Source organism: Acinonyx jubatus, chromosome C1, assembly GCF_027475565.1.
Source record: "Acinonyx jubatus isolate Ajub_Pintada_27869175 chromosome C1, VMU_Ajub_asm_v1.0, whole genome shotgun sequence".
NCBI classification, from domain to species: domain Eukaryota; kingdom Metazoa; phylum Chordata; class Mammalia; order Carnivora; family Felidae; genus Acinonyx; species Acinonyx jubatus.
Genome location: NC_069381.1, coordinates 148,816,826 through 148,840,415, shown reverse-complemented (window position 1 = coordinate 148,840,415; position 23,590 = coordinate 148,816,826). Strand labels below are relative to the sequence as shown.

General features: G+C 40.8%; 1 protein-coding gene across 1 annotated transcript in view; it reads left to right on the top strand.

The window, feature by feature from the left end:
- The window catches only part of DPP4 (dipeptidyl peptidase 4), a 75,911-nt gene that overhangs the window by 18,907 nt on the left and 33,414 nt on the right, over positions 1 to 23,590 (top strand). Inside the window, exons 3-10 of the mRNA XM_015082793.3 lie at positions 3,138 to 3,233; positions 3,640 to 3,731; positions 5,083 to 5,163; positions 9,891 to 9,943; positions 10,055 to 10,127; positions 10,927 to 11,047; positions 15,258 to 15,418; positions 17,098 to 17,210. Coding sequence (XP_014938279.1) covers positions 3,138 to 3,233; positions 3,640 to 3,731; positions 5,083 to 5,163; positions 9,891 to 9,943; positions 10,055 to 10,127; positions 10,927 to 11,047; positions 15,258 to 15,418; positions 17,098 to 17,210 — 790 coding nt within the window. The remainder of the gene's footprint in view (positions 1 to 3,137; positions 3,234 to 3,639; positions 3,732 to 5,082; positions 5,164 to 9,890; positions 9,944 to 10,054; positions 10,128 to 10,926; positions 11,048 to 15,257; positions 15,419 to 17,097; positions 17,211 to 23,590) is intronic.

The following is a 23,590-nucleotide window of genomic DNA, read 5'->3' as shown; positions in this document are numbered from 1 at the left end:
TCTGTTCTAAGTACTCAGTCAATTCTCTTCTTACAAAGTCAAGAGTCAGTGAGAGATGCTCTATGTTGATACGTCTGTTTTATTATATATATATATATATATATATATATATATATATATCTTAGGTTGTTCAGGCTGCATTAACAAAAATACCATAGACTGGGTGTCTTACACAACAAATACTTATTTCTCATAGTTTTGGAGGCTGAGAAGTCCAAGGCAATGGCAGATTAAGTCTCTGGTGTCTAGTGAGGGTCTGTTTCCTGTGTGGAAATGTGGAAGAAGTGGCAAGAGAGCACTCTGGAGTCATTTTTATAAGGGCACTAATTTCATTCATGAGAGCTCTACCCCCATGACCTAATCACCTCTCAAAAGCCCCATCTCCTAATACCACCACATTGGGAGTTAGGATTTCAACATGTGCATTTTAGAAGACACAAACATTCAGTGTTCTCCACTGTAAACGTGTGTGTGTGTGTGTGTGTGTGTGTGTGTGTGTGTGTGTGTAAATTGTTCTATAGCAATAGGTCTACCTAGATATCGGCGGGTAATATAGGACTGTGAATGTCTATAACTGTTTATACCTTGAGCTGTACTAACTTTGGAATGTCTTTTGTGTCCATTTTAAACTAATAGCTCTTGCTAGGGTATATATCCTCAATGGTATTTTCAAATAGTACTTGCTTTATAGCTATTTGATGTGTCAGAGAATGATAAGTTGAATACAAACAATTCAGGGTATTTAGTGAATAAATCTATAGATTTGTGGTTTTGCAATCCAATATGAGTTTCAAATATTTTCTGTAACACAAGGCTTTACTTCCTGTTTGAAAGTTTGCATGTCCAAGCACTGGTTTTACCCATTTGCTATATCTCTGCTAATTTTCAGGGGTGAAATGCAAGACTGAATTGAAAAAAAACACATTAAAAAATCTTTAACATATTTAGCAAACTAGGCTTAAAAATATCAATGAAGTAATAAAGTTTAACTATTGAAACTGAAAGTTTTGTATGCAGAAACAAGGCAATGTTATCAGATAAGATCCAAATAAATAAAATCTTAAGAAGATCCAAATAAAGTCTTAAGAACATCTTTTAAAAGAGCATTTTGTGTAAGAGAATTGCCTTTCCACAGACTTTAAAAAAAAAAAATAACATGAGAAGCTGCTACTGGCTTTTCAGTCCCCAAAAGAGTAAGAAGAGTTATAGGAAAGTTATGATGGTGGCTGCTTTTGTGACTGACTTATGTTTGCATGTATGTGGAAAGAACAGAGAATATGGAAAAACTCTGTCATCACTGGAGGCTCTGTGGTTGGGGAAGGAGCATTACACTGGATTTGTTAGGCTTGTAGAATGATATCCTACATGTGCCTACTATGGTATAGAACTGTGCTAGGTACTAAGGTTGATGAAAAACAAAAATCCAAGGCCCTGTCTTCAACAAGTACATGGCCTCGCTAAGTATACAACACTGGTAGGCATGGAAAAATTGTTATCAGCAGAAGTTATTAAATGAGTAGTGTTGGGGCAAAAGTCAGAGGAGACAGCACTGAAGTCTTGATGAGAGAGGAGGGCGTTGGCAGGTGGAGGACTGTGCCAGCCTGGGAAACAGTTGGAGATGTTGTAGGGAGGAGGCTCAGGAGAAGGGGCAAAGTCAGAAAAGCCAAAGAAGGTTTACTGGGTTCAGTAGGCAATCAGCATGACGAGGTTAGAGGCTTAATGCACAGAGTGAGTAGAAATGACCCTGGAGAGTCTCATGCCAGACCGTGGAGGTCACGAGTGCCAGGCTAAGGAGTTGGAATCTTCCTGTGGGCATTGGGGAATCCGTGAAGGCTTTTGAAGAAAAAGTCACCAGGATGAAAGTGGATTTTGGGAAAACCATGCCAGAAGTGGTGCAGTGGAAGAATTGGACTGGGGAAAATTCAGGGCAGGATACCTGGAAGAAAGATTTCGCAGGAAGAATCAACAGGGTTAATAGGATGCAGGTGATGGTAAGAGAGAGCGACATCACAAATGATTTTCAGACTTTGAAGTGGGGTCTCCAGTAACAGAATCTAAAACCACACACACACATTCCCTAGGGAAAATTATTTTCGAAGGAAGACAATTATCTTATACAAGGTAGGTCTGGGGTTAGCATGGGACAAGTCACTAAGAAGGCCCCACACAGCACTGGAAATGTGAGTTTAGGGTGTGGAAGACTAAGGTAGTGAGTACACGTGTTGTTATGTATTTAAATGGGAAATATGCCTGAAGCCCAGGAAGTCCCATTCTCCAGAGTCCTCTGGAAGGAGAAATGTAGAAAGCGAAGAGGAAAAAGCTGAAGATTGAACATCAGGGCGTTTCTGCCTTTGAGGTGAATGAAGAAAAATAGAGTCAAGGAGGAGATGGAAAAATAAAGGCTAGAGACTGAGAAGGAGAAGCGAGGAGGTATCACAGAATCCAAGACAGGGTTTCATAAAAACCTCCCCCAAGTTCCAGGAAAGATGATAGAAACAAAGGTCACTGAATTGGGTACTCAGCAGGTCTTAAAGGTCTGTGCAAAGCAAGAGAGCTTGGAAGTGAACCTTCAGGCCTCAAAGAAGGACAGTCTGGCCTTGTGCCCATCTACTGTGCAGCCACATGTAGCTACTGACCAGAAGTGTGCCTAGTCAGCCTGGATATGCTGTAATCATAGACGACATGCCGGTTTCAAAGAAGTGGTATAAAAAAGAAGAATGTGAAGGATCTCATTAATAAAATTTAAATATTGATTGCATGTTGAAATGATAATATTTTGAATATTTGGGGTAAATAAAATATGCTGCTGAAATTATTTTCACCTTAAAATCTTTAAATATGGTTACTAGAAAATGTACTTAAGTTATATTTCCATTGGATTTTGCGGATCTAGACCTTATAGGGAAGCTCGCTAATATAGGCACTAACATAGCTCCGGGAGGTACACCAATCATATACGCTTTAACAGTTAAGTGCATTCACCCAGCCTGAAGTCTTTCAGAATGTGTTTTCCATTTTGTGAGTGTATTCCTGTATATTGTGACCAGTGTATATTACAGTGATCCATTTGTTTATTTTATCCAAAAGTTAGGTTATTCCATCTTACTGAACATTTGGCTCTTTTTTTCAACCAACAGATGATGCTGCAGCTGACAGTCGCAGAACTTACACTCTAACTGATTATTTAAAAAATACTTTTAGGGTGAAATTCTACTCCTTGCGGTGGGTTTCAGGTAAGGACTTTTTTTGGGAGGGGACAGATTTTTATGCTTGTGCTCATTCCAGTTAAGTTGTGGGGCACTTTGTGGCCCTGAGAAGATATCCTTGTTTGGTTAAACAACATAGGAGAGTTGTTTTGTTTTGTTTTTTTTCTCCTTAAGCGTGCAAAGAGAAATAAAACCTTAGTATTTCTTTGATACATACTATAAAAAGTTAAAAGTGAATTGAAACCTTGACAGTAACGATGGGGAAATGGATGCATACTAGTGTCATATCCATCATTTAATGTTTCTCTGACTTACAAATGCTTATTGAGTACTTGCGTGAATGTAAACATTAAGTTTTTACTGGATAATTTTTAGCTGATGAAGATATTTAATCATAACTTGAAATACTGATCTGACCATTTTCTTTCTTTAGATCACGATTATCTCTACAAACAAGATAATAATATCTTGCTATTCAATGCTGAATATGGAAACAGCTCCATTTTCTTGGAGAACAGTACATTTGTATGTTTAATCGCATAATTCATTCCTACTTTAAGGATAAATTCTGGGGATTTTTTTTTCATAACCTTTCAAATCATGAGTACTATCATTTCTCATCTGTTGAACTCTCTCTGCAGCATATGGCACAGTGGATCTTTCTCTTCTTCTTGGAATGCTCCCTGCCTTGGCTACTTTTTAGTCTCCCTTGACGATTCTTCCTCCTCTGCCCATACTCCTCAGTGTAAGTGCCCCTCAGGGCTCTGTCTTCACTTGCTGGCCTCTGTCCCCACTTGGCATGCTCTCCTTCTGTGAACTTCATACACTTCCACAGTATCAGGGCTCTCTTTTTCACCTTGACTCTTGAATGCACACCTTCAACACTAACCTCCTGCCAAGATCGAAATCTTTTATTTCTAGTAGCTTGCTTGCTCCTGTCCACCCATGGCCTCAAGATATTTTAAATTCAGTATCCCAAGTTAAACTAGTTATTTTCCCTTGACTCTCCCAGCAAACTGAAAGCACCCTATTCCTCTTCCTGAGTTCCCCATCTTGGTACGTAATGCTCTCCTCTGAGTCACTTAGGCTAGAAAATGAAATTCTACTCTTTAAATCCTCAGAATCCTCTTTGATTCCTGTGTGACCCCACCCCCATATTTAGCTATTCAACAAACCCTATCATTTCTCCCTCTGCAATGTCAAGTACCCCTCAGATTTCTGTTTCCACTGTAGAGTCCTGGTTCAAGGTCTTTTTAATCTGTGTGAGTGAGTATTCTAGCTTGTGTCCCTATCTCCATTCTGTAGATGAGACCATTGTATTGCCCAAGTCTAGGGCTGATGCAACCCTACTCATCTCATGTCAGATATCGTGTCAACCAGAGCATCTTTGTAAAGACAGATCTAAGATTCTATCACATCCATGTGCAAAAAGTCATTTATAGTTCCACTTTTTATATTTCAGTCCAAGCTATTTTTTGAATTTTACATCCTTCCACCTTATATATTTTCTGATGTACCCTATACTGTGTTCAGGTTATGCCTAATCTCTGGATAGTCTCTTAATACGCATGCCCTTTCACGCATCTGGTGTTTTGCTCATGCTCTTCCCCCTACTGGGAAATTTCTCTCTCTTTCCCTGATCCCTACCCTCATGGTGGTCTTCCGTTGGTTGGAATTAATCCTTCCCTCTCTGGTTCTCTAACCCGGATCACCATACACCTTGCACAATGGTCATTTGTGTCGGGGGATGTGCCATTTCTGGGAGCTCCCAAGGCATGAGCCACATGTCTAGAACCATACCTTGTACATAGTAATTACTCAATAATGACTGTTAAATGAAGCTGTTCAATTGTTCTTTTTTCTATCTGCTTGACAGGATGAATTTGAACATTCCATAAATGATTATTCGGTATCTCCTGATGGACAGTTTATTCTCTTGGAGTACAACTATGTGAAGGTAAAAGAAATGCTGTCTTACTATGACATTTAAAGAACCCTATGAACCCTAAGAGTATGTTACTTTATAACTGATTTCAAGTTCACGAATATTTAAGATTGACACCTAAGTAATATAATAGGCACTAAAATCTCATTAATCCAGCATCAAAAGGAGCAATAGCCATTCTCATTCATAAAGGGTAAGTCCAACAACTGTTTTCAAAGCAGTCTATTTTTTGGTGTTTTCAAATACTAAAAAGTACAAGTAATACATTATAGATATAAAATACAAGTTAAAATAGAACTTATAATTTAAATTGTTTGACTTGCACATCCAGTAACAGAACCCCTTATTTCCTTTGTCTCAGCTTTATATATAGTAAACTCTCAGTAAGTATTTGCTTTAGAAAGAGTCATACTTCCTCTCCTCCAGAAGAGACTCTGCAGGGTGGTTCAGATCACCTCCCAGCTTCCAGGTCCTACCATATACAAACCATTCTAAAGGGGGAGCCTCAGCTCAAAATCAGAGTCTCACACACTCAGGAAAGCTTAATCACATATTCTCTTCACGTTTAGAATGGCTACAAATTGCCAGTAACTTTAACTGCAGCTTTTTATTTACTTTTATTTTTTCTAATTCTTATTTATTTTGAGAGAGCGAGATGGTGAGTGGAGGAGGGGCAGGAAGCAAGAGAGAGAGAGAGAGAGAGAATCCTAAACAGGCTCAGCACTGTCAGCACAAAGCCCAATGCGGGGCTCAAATCCATGGACCATGAGAGGTCAAGGTGCTAGCAGATTCAGTGTCTGGTGAGGACCTGCTTCATGGAACACAGTTGGCCATCTTCTTTGTGTCCTCAAATGGAGAATGCGGCATGGAATCTCTCTGGAGTCTCTATTTCAACAAAACAAAACACGCCTTATTTATTCTTGAGGGAGAGAGAGAGAGCATAAGCTGGGGAGGGACAGAGACAGAGGGGGACAGAGGATCCTAAGTGAGCCCTGTGCTGACACCAGAGAGCTCCATGCAGGGTTCAAACTCACAAACCATGACCTCAGCTGCTCAACCAGCTGAGCCACCCAAATGCCCCTGGAATTTCTTTTATAAGGGAACTAATCCAATTCAAGAGGGTTCCACCCTCATGACCTAGTTACCTCCCAAAGGCCCACCTCCAATACCATCACACAGGGGGATAGGATTTCAAGGTATGAATAACAGAGGGTGGGCGACAAACATTATAGCCAAACTTGAATCCAGGTTAGAAGACTCCAAAGCCTGTGCTTTTCACAATAATCTTTCCCATCTTTGGCCTTCGGCTTCTCTTTGCTATGATGCTTTTGTAACCGCTTCTCTGTGTGGCAGTTTTCTGCCATCGAGACTTGGTCTAACAATCACTTTTTCATAGGCCTCTCTCCCTCTCCAGGCCCTAATTTATGATGCCTGCCTCTATTATATCTCTTGAGATTCTTTTCTCATATTTACTTGTCCATATCCCCCATTCAACTATGAGCTCCTCAAGGACAGTGAGCCTTTCTCAGCCAGTAATGCCTGACAGAGGATAGCCGCTAATGTTTATAACCTAAATAGGGGGATGAGTCTGTTTCAACGATGAAGTGAACACCCCAGACATTTTAGGTTTCCTTTTGCAACTCATGATGGATCTGTCATCCTGAGTGATCTCAAACCTTCTTAAACCTCTTTTTTTAGCCTGTAGCACACCGTTTGTCTCTTGCAGATAGAGCATTCAGAGGTTTCCCAGAAACAAGCATGGATTGTGTCAAAATAATCCAAGATTTAAAAAAAAAAAGTATGACTCACAAAAGTTAGAGACTAAATACATAATTGTTGGCATGAGAGGATAGGAGGGTGATAAATGATAAGTGGGAAATATTCTTCAAGGTTGGAAACTCTGGCTTGTGTCTCAGCTCTGCCATTATACAAACTGGGTATCCTTGAGCTACCCATTTTGTTTATTTCATTCTCACAGGTAAAATTTGATTTTTATATCAGTTTGGTTTATTTATTTTTTTAGTTTGATTTATTTACTTTCAGAGAGAGAGAAAGAGAGCAGGGGAAGGGCAGAGAGGGGGGGAGAGAGAGAGAATCCCAAGCAGGCTCCACACTGTCAGTGCAGAGCCTGATGTGGGACTCAAACCCACAAATCATGAGATCATGACCTGAGCCAAAACCAAAAATTGGATGCTTAACCCACGGAGCCACCCAGGTACCCCTGGTTTGGTTTATTTCTTGAACACAGACTATGTGGCTTGTGCTAGACAAGACTCCAGGTATTTAAAGATGAATAAAACACAATTTCTTTCATCTAGGAATATGGTAGGGAAGACAGACATAAAGACATGTTTTAATGTGTACATGCATTCACATAAAACATAATTTTCCATAAATTCAAATCTGTGTATATATATGTTATCTTCAGTCTTACCTTTTTTTCCTCTTATGCCTGGTTCTCTACTTCTCTCCACCCCCATCTTTTCCCCAGGTATCACATGTTAAGAATCGTGTGTGTGTGTGTATTATACTATCCAATCATTCTGTGAAGATAGATATTTTTTAGTTATTGCTTATTCCATAAAAAATAAAATCCTACTTTCCATACTTTTCTGTAAATTGCATTTCTCACTCAATGATACCACGTGGAACTTCTTCCAAGGATTCTGGTATAGTTCTACTTCGTTTATTTTTAAATTAACAGACTTAATTTTTTTTTAGAATAGCTTTAGATTTATAGAATATGAGTGGAAAACACAGAGTTCCCATATACTCCCTCATCATCCCCCACTTCTGTCCCACTTTCCCCTATTATCAACATTTTGCATTAGTATGGCACATTTGTTGCAATTGATGAGCCATTATTGATACATTATTATTAACTAAAATCCACCGTCTACATTAGGGTTCATTCTTTATGTCGTACATTCTATGGGTTTTGGTAAATCTATAAAGTATAATGACATGTATCCACCATTACAGGATTATATGGAATATTTCACTGTCCTAAAAATCCTCTGTGCTCCAGCTCTTCGTCCCTTCCTTCCTCCAAACTCCTGGCAACAACTGATCTTTTTACTGTATCCATTAGTTTGCCTTTTCCAAAATATCATGTGGTGGAATTATACAGTATGTAGCCTTTTCAGATTGGCTTCTCTCACTTAGCAATAGGCATGTGAGGGTCCCTCCATGTCTTTTTGTGATGTCATAGCTCATTTCTTTTTACTGCTAAATAATATTCCAGTGTCTGCATGGACCACAGTTTGCTCACCCATCCCCTACTGAAAGACATCTTGGTTCTTCTAAGTTTTGGCAATTATGAATGACACTACAAATTTGTAGGGTTTTTAGATATGTGTGAGTTTTCAACTCATTTGGTTAATAACACGGAGTTTGCTGGTAAAGTTATTTGGGTTTGGAGTTTCCTTTGTGCAAATATTTTTATTGATTGATTCAATGTGTTTATTAGATATGAGACTTTACAGATTTTCCATTTTTTCTTGTCTCAGTTTTGATAACTTAATTTTCAAGGAATTTGCCCCTTTTTTAACTTTTATATTTATTGGCCCCCCCAAAAATGTTTGTAATATGGTCTTGAAATCTTAAATTTTTTTAATGTTTATTCATTTTTGAGAGACACAGAGTGTGGGGCGGGGGGGGGGGGGGGCAGAGAGAGAGGGAGACACAGAATCTGAAGCAGGCTCCAGTCTCCGAGCTGTCTGCACAGAGCCTGATGCGGGGCTCTAACTCACGAACCATGAGATCATGACCTGAGCTGAAGTCGGACACTCAACCGACTGAGCCACCCAGGTCCCAAACAAGATGGCTTTTTTCATTTCTTTTCTTTTCTTTTTAGATTTTTATTTTATCTTATATTTAGTAGGCTCCATGCCCAACATGTGGCTTGAACTCAGGACCCCAAGATCAAGAGTCTGTGCTCTACTACTGACTGAACCAGCCAGGTGCCCAGGTCTTAAAATCTTTTAATCCCATTTTAATCCCATTTTTCATTTCTAATACTGGTCATTCACTGGTCTTTTTTTTCCCCCCTTACTTTTACTGTGTTAGCAATTTTATTCATCTTTTCAAAGAACCAGTTTTGGGCTTTGTTGATTTTTTTTTTCTCTACTGTTCATTTTCTGTGTGATTACTGATTTTACCTTTATTGTTTCTTTCCTTCTCATTTATTTGGATTTGGTTCGCTTTTCATATTTTAGATATTTGATACCATTGTTTAAAATATTGATGATATATATTCCAGGTGGCTTTCAAAAAAGTCTGTAACACTTTGTGTTTTCGTGGTCAATGTAGGAGAGTATTCCTCCACATCACCACCAGCGATAAAACTATAGATCTTTGAAATATTTTGTAAATAAGATGGTTGAAAAGTGAAAATCTTTATTTTCTTAAACAGGTGGACTTAACATGCTATGGTAAATGCTAGGAGTAATGTTTACCAGGGAGTAGCATGTGGGGAGCACTGTGATCCCAAGAAGTTTCCTTGGCAGGGGTGAAGCCAGAGCTAGGTTACAGGTGAGGTCCTGAGGAGTTTGTAGCAGATGGTCTCTGAGAATCTCTTCCTAATTCTCAAATTCTAAGGATTGAGATAGGGAACCAGAAAACGTGACACAGAATTATGCAATTTGTTATATTACTTTACATCTTCTTTTATGTGCCTGTATCAAGTGGCTGAACTATCAAGGATCACAGGAGCCTGAAATGTCTGTTTTCTTTTACAGCAATGGAGACATTCTTACACAGCTTCATATGACATTTATGATTTAAATAAAAGGTCAGTGACTTCCTCATAAAAGCTATTAAGCTTTTTTAGTGTAATAATACTTTTTTGAAAAGAAGAAATCCCACTGTGATTTATTCATTTTTCTTTTATCTTTTTTTTCAGGCAGCTGATTACAGAAGAGAAAATTCCAAACAACACACAGTGGATCACATGGTCACCAGAGGGTCATAAATTGGTTAGTGAGTCTCTTCTGTTTTCAGAGAAACATAGTGGCTCAAAGTTCTGACATGCAGAAGCTACTTTCCCTGATACAGAACAGACACTTAGGAAGCAAATACTTCACTATCAAATAGAGTGTTATTGCCTAAAATAGCATTTTTCTGGTCTTACACAGTAAATACGGTTCCTAAAAGTTTCTGAACTGCTACTGGGGAATTGTCTACATACTGGAAAAATGCGCTTAAACTCCTCAATTCTATTTTCTGTTGTACTGAGTTTGTTGTTTTGTTCGTTTGTTGAGGTGTACCTGCTTCTTGCTCGTTCTGTGGCCTTCTCTCTGTCACTATAGATATACCTCCATGTTCTATGGTGCTAGGAGAATGGCAGAAGTCCAAAAGAAACTGACCAGGAGGCGGGATGTTCATTTGTAGATGGGACTCTCCATTCTGACATGCATGTCAGCCCCCAGAAAGCAATGCGAAGCAGGCATCATTGTGTGAGAGTGGTCAGCCTCCTGGGTCTTTCTCATGTACTTCATTCAGCATGCACATGGTGGTGGTTGTAAGCTGTTTCTAATATGTGAAGAGTGTCTTTAGAATTATTTGGAGGTTATAGCTGTATACTTAGCATCTTTAAAATGTGAGGAGGATAGAAAAGGACTCTTTATCTTGCTCAAATTGAATAACCCAAGGTAGTCATCACATTTGCATACTTTATTGTTTGAGGATAAAATAGTTGATAGATATTTTTTAACTCTAGGATAAGATATATTATAGCAGGTTATTACTTATTAATCTCTTTTTCAATATTTCTAGGCATACGTTTGGAAAAATGATGTTTATGTTAAAAATGAACCAAATTCATCAAGTCATAGGATCACCTGGACCGGGGAAGAAAATGCAATATATAATGGAATAGCAGACTGGGTTTATGAAGGTAGAGACTTTAAAGCTTTTTCAAATTCGAAAGTCTGTAAGGTTTTTTTTTTAATAGTTAAACATTTCTTTTAAAATGGAGAAATTCAATGGTATTCAAAATAAGTTGCATTTCTTTTAAATGTCATCAAATCTCTTTAGCACTGACAATGCCAGGTGTCCCACAGCACAAGGATTTCTTAGCAGTAGCTAGTTTTGCCTGTGTCCTCATTGTCTCTCAATGCCCCTATTGTCTTCTGTCTCCTCCTACAAAGGGCCTTTCTGTATAGGTAGTTTTTCTGCTTTACTGGGGCATAAAAGCTTCCAGATTAACATCAGATGTTTCTCTAACTGGGCCTACCTAACCCAGAGTTACTGAGGAAAGCTAAATACTCCCACAGCATTCCAAGAGCTGACAAAATATTGTCTGGAGGTTGGAGACTAGAGGAGGAAGAAAGCATCTGTTTTACAGAGGATTTGTGTTCATTTGAACTTGGACAAATCATAATTTCCTGTTTTTAAAGAAGGAAAAAAATAATTAGAAAGGCTTAGGGGACAAAATGGGCAAAAAAAAAAAAAAACAGAACTAAAAATATTAAAAAAGGATTAGTCTTCCTTTTAGGGTAGAGTTTTAGAAAATATTAACAAGACATTTTTCATGTCTATAGTTGCCAAGGTACAAGGCCATTTTGAGACTGTTCCAAACTGTTTGCGAGGTTGCCTCATGCTTATTAAGTGCCCATCCTTAGTTCATCCTATGAGTTTTTCCTCATAGTTAAAAAAAAATAAAATAGTTTTTTTTCATGACGTAATATTGGTTCTTACCCAGTTCAAGTCCAGTTCCACTAAACGGCTAATGTTACAACAACAAAAATCACTTTAAAAGAAAGATAAATCCCCATGGCCCATAAATAAGATTTGATTAAAACTGATAATGAAATTTACTTAGCGATTGAAAAACATCTTTAACACCTGTTGGACAGCTTGGCATAATCTGAAGGACTGCCAGAGTGGACACTAGGTAAAGCCTCTTCCCAAAGCTGCGACTCGACGCTTCCTTATAACATCGGAGTATATCTCTAAGATAAGAACACACCTAATACTAATGTCCTTTCTAACCTAGAGAATAGCTGGAAATATCTCATTTTGCATTTTTATGACAAGCAAAGGAATGGCTTCCCGGTTCCACTGTGGGCCTATCTCTAGAAAATGGGACTTACGAGTTCCTACAGGGAAATTCCTACAATTGGTTTTGTATATTTATGAATGATCCGTACTTGGAAAGGGCACACTTGCTTCTCCGTATATTGGATCCACCCTCCCATTAGAGCCCCGGTCTCCACTGCAGCCATGATGACTTGTGGAGTATAAGATTGAAAGAGTATGTTCTGAGAGTCTATAGGTTCATAAGGAAAAGAACAAACAAAGCTGCAAGGTGTAGACAGGGCCACGTGCTGTATCATGGAGGGACACTCACAGAGTAGCTGATCATCTGGAACATGTGTCCCTTGCCCCACCCCCTGTTCCCAAATGGCTTCCTCTCTCAATTTCCCTGTGTTTTCACTTTGCCTTATTTCATGATTCTCCAATTGATTATTACCATAGTTAATAGGTGTCTTCTTTTGTAAAAATGATAATAATACTTTATCTCCTAGTATGAAGTTAATTGCATGACATTGACTCTGAAGTATGAGTGTAGTTTACCTAACCTCAGGGTGAGAATGAGAATTTTGAGAGCAAGGATGAAAAGGGACAGAGAAAGAAATAAATTTGGAAGATGGAGCACTCCTTACCCCTCAAGTAGTCGTGCTGACAGTGGGGGTGTGGGTAATTGAGTGCAATTCACGCTGAGTGCCAGTCACCTGTGAGGTGCTGCGTCAGGTTCTAGAGACGCAGGGACAGATGCTAACCAACTACTGCTGTCAAGGAACTCTGCCCAGAGAGGAAGACAAAGTTGCCAGGGGATAATCATCACAGAGTGAATTGACTGACCTATTCAGGGGAGGGCACTAGGTTCAGAGAGTACATAAGGAAGGTTGGAGAGGCTGGACAGGAGGTATCACGGGATAGTTGAGGGAAGTCGTGGGGGGGAGAGGTTGCCATAGACACTTGTGCTCACAGCCAGCTTTGTATCAGGAAGGGCTGGAAATCTGTTCCTTCCTTTGTTATTCTCCCTTCTTCCTACTATTCATTCTCAGCTCTTTGAGTTTGACCAGAAGTAGTTTTATAATAATGGTTTTAATACATCACGATATGGAAAAATATGTTCTGTATTACAAATAACTACCAATTCAAAACACAGAACACTCCCTGCTATCTGTACTTAAAAACATTTTTAAAAACCATAGCCTTGCTGTAATTGTATTCATTTTATGTAATTGCATCTTGATCTTAGACTAGAACCAATGGGTAGAAGCACAAGGAAGGAGACATCAACTCAGTATATGAAGAAGTTCTCAGTAGAAACCCCTTGACCTGGACTCACAAGTCCTGTACCCTTATTCTTGTCTCTGGCAATTATTTCAGTCTAACCCCTCAGTTGCCTTCTCTGTACAATGGGATATGAATAGACTCACCTAAAGATCTTCGTCATGACTGTATCAGATAAGTGTTTCTTAAATTCTAAACTGCTATGCAAAAGTAACTTAATGACATAGGTATAAAACAAAGTGCGGCAGGCTGCCTTACCGAGGAGGATGTCTCTTCCTTGGAAGAGCTGGAATAGGCATGGGTGGACATAGAGCATGAAGGTGAAAAGCATGGATTCAAACCAGACAAGTCTGGATTCATTCTTGATTCTCTCAGTTATTGGCCACATGACCCTGGGCAAATTACGTATTCTCTTGAAGCCTGTCTATCTCTTTGTTCATCTGCACAGGAAGCTACTGTGAGGATTAACTGAAATAATAGATGTCGGTTGCTTATCAGTGTCTGGCACATGGTTAGCACACACTGGATGCTAGTGGCTCATCATGATAATTATTACATTTTGTTATGACTGTTGTTGTTTCTGTCACTGGTACTACTATTAACCGTTATTATTATTGAAAACAAGCATTGGGAAGAAACTTGTAAAGAGGCTTCAGGAATCAGAAAAGTGATTGGGGCATGTGCTAACTCTGAGATTCAAGTCTCTATGCTTTTGCTTTTACCTTTACACCCACAGCAGAACATGAGATTTGTGGGTTAAATCTACATAAAGAGGAGCGCCTGGGAGGCTCAGTCAGTTAAGTGTCTGACTCTTGATTTTGGCTCAGGTCATGATCTCAAAGGTGGTGAGATAGAGCCCCTTCTGGGATCCCACTTGCGATTCTCACTGCCTCTTACTCTGCCCCTCCCCACTGCGTGCGCACGTGCACATGCTCAGTCTCTCTCAAATAAATTTTTAAAAAATCTACATAAAAGACTAGGAGTCTCCATCTCTTCTACCTGAGCCCTCTGTAAAAGAGGTTTTGGCATTTTAAGAGCCAGAGATTGTAAGTCCCAAGAATAGACTCCACAATCAACATAGGAAGGAACTACATTTGCCAGAGAATGAGTCCAATAGTGTTCTGGAGAGCAAGACCTTTCCTTTCATTTGCCTCCCTCTTTGACCCTCTTCTCTCACCATCAATGGATACACCAGAGGAGTGTGTTAATCCATGGGAGTCTTTAGTTTCTAGCCTAAGTGAAGGAGGTATTTCTTGATAGGGGTCTCACAGAGCTCCTTGTCATTCTAAATTCATCCTTCCCACACCTTGTTTGTGCCAAGAGTAGTAAAGTGTGGGCACCATATTAGTTTGATAGTCTGGAGCCACACACCACCCACCAGTACCCTGCGGGCTCAGTACAAACTGAGCCCAGTTGGGGAGAGTATGCTGGCATGTTGACTGTTTGAAAATTAGAAAGGAGAATCAGCCCCTTGTGTGAAATTTACTTTTAGTACGTTTTGCGGCATAAATTTAGAGGATTATAAGATAAAGAAAAAAAATGCAGAGCTTATATTAAATATTGTGTGCTAAAATATTCTAAAATGGTCCAACGGGTTACTTATTTTCACAATCCAGATCTATCCTTGAAGATTTTATTTTTATTCATTTGTATTACTCTGAATTTGGAAGCCCAGCAAATGCAAAATGGTTCATTAGTTGAACTCTACTGTAATTACTAAAGCTAATGAGAACAATATTTTGAATGCCAAAGCCAATTTATCAGCTACTTCTTGTAACAGAACAATTTATGTCTTTTTTCAGAGGAAATCTTCAGTGCCTACTCTGCTCTGTGGTGGTCTCCAAAAGGCACTTTTTTAGCATATGCCCAATTTAACGACACACAAGTCCCACTTATTGAATACTCTTTCTACTCTGATGAGTCACTGCAGTACCCAATGACTATGCGGATTCCATATCCAAAGGTCTGTACTCCCATTCGCATGGTGGTTCCGTGATTTGATGGGAAGAGAATGGTTTCATTTAATCCTTTCCTGCTAATGAAAATATTGTCAGTCTCTCTTCAACAGCTTGCTGTGATTACTCTTGCTGAAGTCAACAGCATCTGGCAATTTTAAAGTATTTTTATTATCCCAGGAAAGAGTGTGATTTAAGGTTTTGTAATTTCTCCAAAAACTTTGAGGAATGACAAGCCGAAAAAGATGGGGGAAATGCTTTTGAAAGAGGTAGGGGGAATAAAAACGTTTCAGTGGAGGAAAAGAGAGGCTGTCACTGAATCACAAACTCATCTTATTTGTAGAAGTTGGAGTGTGCCCTCGATGAAGTTGAAAAGCTCGGTTTGTGCATCAGGTTGTATTGCTAATTAACAGACACATGACTAGTTTCGGTGATTCTAGTATAGATTTGGCCCTAATGTAAATTTCACACGTCCTGCATTTGGAATAATAGTGTCACATCTTGATTTTCAAGGCTGTTCTCTCCCCTCCGGGATGCATGCTTATGATAATTGAACAGCTCTGTTAAGCAGTGTAAGCTGAGGAAGAGGAGGATTTAGAAGGGAACCAGGATTCTTCACCAGTATCATAATATTAATGGCCACAGTATCATCCATAGGAAAATCTAATAGTAAATGTTTTTGCTGTAAGCAACTTGGGAAAAGGGATTTTTATTTTTACCAACTCACTCAATTTGCTTCATGAAGAGCTGCCATTTTAGGAAGACAGAGGAAGTTAAAAGAAAAAAAAAGATCAGAGACTAAATATAGAGATGTATTTTCAGTGGAATGTTATTTTTTGATGAGTGAAACTGGCAAAAAAAACACATAAAATGCTCTCACTAAAAATATATTATTTCTAACTAATTTGTCAATTGAAGATCTATGTGTATATATTAAAAAGTTTTGTAGATTTCTGTCATCATATTGATTGCAAAGCTCAAATGTGATGAACCTGAATTTGGAGTGCAAATGATTGCTTCCTAATTAGCATTATTGGCTCTTGACTCAGGTAAACTCATTTTCTTGGTGGGTTGTGTCTTTGGCTGAACCCAAGGTATTCTTCCTAGCTGTCAGCCATTAGACTTCTTGTCTTTTGGAGTCAAAGTATATTTGCAAAATAATAGAATTGATTTTTCAAAAGCTTATCTTTGCACAAAATACATAAATTATGAACATCCATGATTTAAACAGGAGTGCTTTGGGCTGTCAGCATATGTTTCTGCCTGAATGTGAATAAGTTGCATTTCATGACTTTCTTTTATGTTCGTTTTATCTATATTAAATCTTCTATATTAAATTTTTTGAATTTTTTAAATGTTTATTTTTGAGAGAGAGAAAGACAGAGCGTGAGTGGGGGAGGGGCAGAGAGAGAGAGGGAGACACAGAATCTGAAGCAGGCTCCAGGCTTTGAGCTGTGTGTACAGAGCCCTACCTGGGGCTTAAACTCATGAACCACAAGATCATGACCTGAGCCAAAGTCAGATGCCTAACTGACTGAGCCACCCAGGTGCCCCTATATTAAATTTTTTAATGTGTCTTATTACTATAATTTTATGGCTGTAATGCAGACATTTTTATATCATTTTAAACCTGTGTAATGATGTTATGTTTTTTGCCACTACCGGTTCTGTTATTGTTTTTTCCTAGGCAGGAGCTGCAAATCCAACCGTAAAGCTCTTTGTTATAAAAACCGACAATCTCAACCCAAACACCAATGCAACTTCGGTGGAAATCACTCCTCCCGCTGCTATGTTGACAGGGTAAGACTCTTGACCAGAATGTGCGGGTTGTAAACAGTTTCGCACTTCTCAGGGAGGACATTTTAATGACGTGTGTGTTGAGAACCTGCTTTATGTCTTCACGCTGGGCACAGTTCTAATGATGGGGTTGCACAGTGAATAGAGAGAGCAGCCAGGGCCCCAGGTATCATGGAGCCTACCCTCGAGATGAGGGAGGCAGACAACAACCAGGTAAACAGAATCCAGCTGTGACAAATGTGAAGCCAATCAAAGCAGGGCAAGGTGATGGTGATGGTGGGGGGGAAGTTAAGGAAGCTCTCTCTAATGAGATAACCTGTGAGCAGTGACATGAGAAGGAGGGGGCGGCTAACCACCTGAATACCTGAGGGTGCAGTATCCAGGCAGGGGAAGAGCAGGTGCCGAGACCTCGTAGAGGGGACGTGTGGGGTGCACAGAGGCCCTGGGAGGAGGCCAAATGACCAGAGCTGTATGAGTGGAGAGGAGAGTGATAGGAGTGAGGTCAGATCATGAGGGCTTTGCAGGTCTACATGAGAACTAGAGGAATTCAGGGAAACTGTTACATTTAGGGATCCTCATGATGCTGATGTGCCTCAGGATGTCATTTGTCTAAATAATCCTTGATGGTTTGAAATTCTGCCACTGAGTACCCCCAGCCTCCTGTGCTTTTCCTATAAAGATGACCATGGTATTGCCTGCAGTTTAGGCCTGCAAGTTGCCTTCTATTCGTTTCTGTTAATCATGTTGGTTTTCTTGTTGCTTTTAAATAATAACCTGTATATACTGAATGAACACTCACTATTTGCCATACACAGGGCATTATTGCATGCTTTATTGTATTAATCTCTAACTCTCTCAGACAACTATTGTCATATGCCTGTTTTACACATAAGAAAATGAGGCTTAGAAGTTAAGAAAATGACCAAGTATGAGTCTATATTCAAACCTGTTTTTCTGACTTAGAAGAAGGAGCTTTTAAGTGCCCTTCTAGGTGCCTCCTTCTGTGTGAATTCAGCTGATGCTCTCAGATTCCTGGAGTCATCATCAAAGCAACATGGAAGCATCCTTATCAGGGTGGAATTGACCACATCAGGCATGCTGTAGGCTCTGCTCTGTAGTCATTAATTCATTGACTTGATTAGAAATGTCTATATTAACCTATTCATTTGAGGGGGGGAAGGAAATTGATTATCAGTAAATTTAAAAAATTGTTCTTCCTGAGTTTGTCTAAAGGTATAAAAATTTGCCTGGAGGTTCTAACATCTACTAGGTGGCCCCATCCAGTCATCTCTTCTATCAGCATTGCTTGAGCACCCAGTATTTATACTCACAAGTGTCCATAGGGCTGGATTCTGCCTTTCCAGCATTTATGATCAAGCAGAGGATATAACACATTGCAATAAGTGACTTCAAAAGCAGATATGACAGAGGTATAAGCAGAAGGCCAGAGGCATTCCAAGGAGGAGGAGATGAGTTTTCCATGATCCCAGCAATCAAAGAAAGCATCCTAAGGAAGGTGTGGGTTGAAGAGGTAGGGTTCCAGAGGGCACAGTTGAGGGAGGTGGCACTGAAGGAGAAGGTGACCCATGAGCAGGGAAGCACGGGGCTGTCCAGGGAAAGAGCAGCAGGTCCTGTGACCTAATGGTCTACAGCCAGCATCTGTCTGCAGGGAGGGTGAGCCACAGTCTCCTGCTCTAAAAGACACTAGATCCTGGAAGGGGCTTTAGATCTCACTCATGGTTTACAAACATTTTTAAGGACCTGGAAGCCCCCTCTTTTTTTTTTTTTCCAAGTGAGCTGCAACACAGAAGTACAGTACCAGAAAACAAATGAAGATTACTGCTCAGGTTGCAGGCATGGGCCCTGTCCCCTCAGCTTCCCCCCGGAGTCAGGATATTAGGCAGAACCTGCAGGGGTTCCAGAACACACTCAGGACAACACTGTAGAACACAGATGAGAGAACCGAGGTTCAGAGAGAGAAACTCATTTGCTCAAGGTCACATAGCGTGTTAGCATGGGAGCTGGGAAGAGAACAGAGGCCTGCACTTGCCAGACCAGATTCATCGAATAATGGAGTTTAAATGTATTGAGTATTTCTGTGGGCAGGGACTGTGCTTGGTTCTCCGCTCACATCTCACTTGAAACACTCCCTACAGTGTTATTGTCACGGCCATTTCACAGATGAAGAGATGGGATCTTCCCCACTTAGAAACCATGTTCCAGGACCTGAGATCAGGAAACCTATGCAGGTCTAAGGACTTAGTTTTTGCCCTGTAGGAATGAACCATTGCATCTTTGTTCTTTGTAGTTGTTTATGCTACATTCCTGGTGGGGACTGCCTCACTCACTGGGGATATTTTGTGTGAGACACATTTTACCAACAAATCATTTCTGGAAATGCCTCAGGAATGTGTTATATAGGGAATGTTACAGCTCTGGTCTCTGTTAACACCAGTGAGGCCACAGCTTATCTAAAACCATGCTGGAGGTCCTCTCTGGGGAAAACATTCCAATAGGTGGTGATGCCCCATTTTCTAGCCTTATGCAAACAACTGGCAGGGCCAGGTCAATCCAGGCAAGTTGGTAAGTTGCCCAGCACCCTCTGCTATGTTTTCTAGCAATCCACTACTTCCTGGAGTTGTAGGATCACTGGGAGTGTAGCCCTGTGAGGGTCCTCATGTCTCCTCCCTCCTCTGCCTAGGCACCCATCACTGATTTTCCCTCTGGGCCATATCCTTGCACCATGGAGCTTCCAGCAGGAGAAATCCTTGTGGAGGCTAAGGCTGGTTTGTTGTTATGTTAGGAATGGGCTCCTCTGCTGACAAATGAGAAGCGCATCCTGGCCACCCTTCCAGCAACCTGAGCCTGAACCTGAATCAGGGAGAACCTCCCTGCCAACCCTCATTGATTGAGAGGTCAGGTTGATTAGATTCATTAGGCTGCCCATTTGTATTGATGACTCATAATGGGGGGTTGTGACTCAAAATATTTGAGAGAAAACCACACATACTGAAAAACCGTAAACCCCCTAACTGCTTTATTTAGAGCCCTGTTTCACCTTGCTGGATTGAAGTAATAAGAAAGGGAGCAATCTTAACAGTAGTATCTCCAGTGCCTTCCAGGGTGCCTGGGATACAGCAAGTGTCCAATCAGTATTTGCAGCATAAATTGAATAAGCTGATGTGTGGATGAATGAGATATGCTATGTGTCTGACTTTATGTGTGTGCAGTAGTTTATACAGCCAGCACCAAAGATGACCTGCACAGTGACCCTGCATAGCAAATCCCTCTTTCCACCTCCTCCCAGCCATCTGCAAATTCTGTGGCCTGAGCTAGAGAATTGGGACGGACATGTTCTATTGAGGTGACCCCACCCCACATCTGGCCAATTGGCTCCAGGGACCAGTCACACCCAACTCATGATCTGCCTGCCCCTACCCTGTTTTTCTGCTCCTGCGTGATTCAATAGATAAATGTTTTCCTCTGAACGGCTGGCGATCCTTGGTCTATAAAGTAAGGATATTGGGGTCTAGGGTCGCCACCCGGGAGATAAATGAACTGGACTGAAATACCCTGGAAGCTAGCGACACCTCCAGAAACGAGGCCGAACAGCAGCTCACATGCTGTGGGTGCCGCCCCCTGGGATGGGCTCCCTCTCACCCTACCCCTCCTCAGCGATCTGTCAGCAGCCCCAGGAGGGCTGGCATCCATCTCAGAGCAGAGGGTGGCAGGGAGCCCGGGGCCAGCACTGGCAGAACGCCCACTTCCTTGGGTGATTCACCGAATTAATCACTCTACCGTCTGCAGTTGCTCTTAGGAGCAATTGCTCTCCAATATTCTTTCCAGTTAGTAATGCCTACCTGATGTTAAGTATCCTGAATATACCAAAAGAAACATTTACACAAATTAGGGGAATTAATGTAACTCAACAGACATTTATTAAATGCCTACTCTTCACAAGCCAACACTTTACAAGTATGACCTTCAAAAGCAAGTCTCTCCCAGTAGATTCAAATACAATTTGCTTTATAAAATTCAGCTGTTTAGTTTACACACACTCTGTAGGAATAAATAGATCTCATAGAGTGAGGAGTTCGATCCTGAAGAAAATGCAAGCAGGTCGAAGCTAGCCAACAATATTCACCAGAGGGATGGGTAGAGGTTCTACAGAGGGAATGACTGGGAACAGAAAATCTGAAGCCAACTGCTTGGTTTGAATCATGGCTCCAACACTTCCCAGTGTGTGACCTTGAGCAAGTTACTTAACTTCTCTACATTTCCCTTTCCTTGTCTGTAAAACATGAACTCTAGCGTTCCTAGCTCATAGGGTGCCACGAGCTTTATGTCGAGCCCCTGGAACAGTTCCAGGCACAAGTAGACTCCCCTTGGGTTTGAACTCCTACTGTTATGTCCAGGAATTACTCCACTGCTTTAATATTAAAGTCAGCCATATTCTCCTTGGTCTAATACCGTCCCAGAAGTCAGAAGAGCTTGTTGAATCACTCTGCCTAACCTGGGATAGGCAGCCACTGGCTCAAGGGAAGGCCGTCTTCTGCTCCTACCCACCATTTCATAACCAGTCTCCTCAGTACATGCCTCCCTGTTTTTACAGAATAAAATCAGCAAATAGCACACAAGATAGTTGATAATCCTGCTTGTTGGATTTTTTTGGTCTTAAGTGGGACTTAAACCTTTCAATAAAAAGTGCAGTTGGGTCATTGGTTCCCTTACTTTTTTTTTTTTTTTTTTTGAGTCATTGACATCTCAGACTGGCATGATCTTGGCTCAGGGCTGGGTTATGGGAGACAGACAGGGTTCTGTCTCCCCTTAATTGCAAATCCTGAAGAGAATCTGTGATTAAGCGGAAGTATGTTTATATGACAATTCAAAATGTACCGTCCCCTTGCTGGTGAAAGGCCACTCTGGAGGCATCACAGGGTACAGAGTACACCTCGGGCTACAGTGAGTGACAGAGGGAGTGGAGGATACAGGTTCATGAACCTTTGATCTAGAAATGGGCAGGGAAGGTGCCAGATGCATGTGAGTTTCCTGGCAGACTTCCTAAATTCCATTACTCCATGTTTTCAAATGGGGAAAAGTTATTTCTCTACTGCTGATTTCCAAACCTGGAGCATAATTTATGGTTTTTAGTAGATAAAAGGACTTTGTACCAGGTGATCCACTAATCATGTTAGAGAGTTTTCTGCCTGCCCCCCTCCGGCCCCTTCCCCCTACTAGGCCACTTTAGAAAAGGGAAGGCTCTTTTTAGAGCCCATGGTCCTAATCGATGCCCCGGAAGCCCTGAGATAATGTGTGCAAGTATGTGAAGAGGCTTTTTTTTCCCTTAGAGAGAGGTACATGATTTTCATCCAGTTTATAAAGGGATTTGATCTATGAGTAAGAACCACTAGCATAGAGCAGGGATAAGCACACCAGGCCCACTGGCAAATCCAGCCCCATGCCCATTTTTGTATGATCTGCAAGTAAGAAAGGTTTTTTACAATTTTGAGTGATGGGGAAGGAATTTACAATTTGAGTAATTGGGGAGGAAAATCACGAGAAGAATAATACTTCATGATGTGTGAAAATTATATGAACTTCAAATCTCAGCATTTCACTGGAACACAGCTACAGTCGTTTGTTTGTATATTGTCTGTAGCTGCTCTGGTGCCGCAAAGGCAGAGATAAGTAGTTGTGACAGAGCACATGTGGGCTGCAAAGCTTAAAAGATCTACTGTCTGGCTCTATACTAAGAAAACCTTCAGACCCCTGGTCTAGAAAGTTAATTTCAAAAGTTTTCCTTTCTCCCTTGCATTTCATTATTGCAGTCCCCTCTGTAAGTATTTATTCCTTATTCCCGGGAAGATTTATTTGCCTTACCATGTTCTCATTTAATGCCTGAGGACTGGGCACAGGGCAGAAGAGTTGGATCCAGTGAGGCGCCCTTGCTCCTGTGCGTGCAAAGAGGGGCTCACACTCTCACACCCTGCAGCCTGGCAGTCGTTAGTGGTAAGCACTTTAAGACTGGTTATATCAGTGTAGAAAAAGAGGGTTTCTAAGAAAGCATAGTGGATATTTGAAGAAGACCTAAGGAAGTCAGAGCACTGCAGTGGTTTCAGACTGAAGGTTGAACCAAGAGGGCAGCTAGGACCTAGCTCATAGGGTGTTCATGAGACACCAGCCATGCAGACTGATGGTGTACCGGTTCTTAATAAGCAAAAGAAAGGGCTGAAATGGAGAGGAGTCCCTATATGTGGGAAGGTGGTGCTTTGCTGCTGGGTGAAGGGGTGTGATCTTTCAGTACCTGCCACCAGCAGCGGAGACAATGAGGAGGTACCCCTGGGGACATTAACACAGGAGGTGTCCCCAGCAATAAAAGGGGG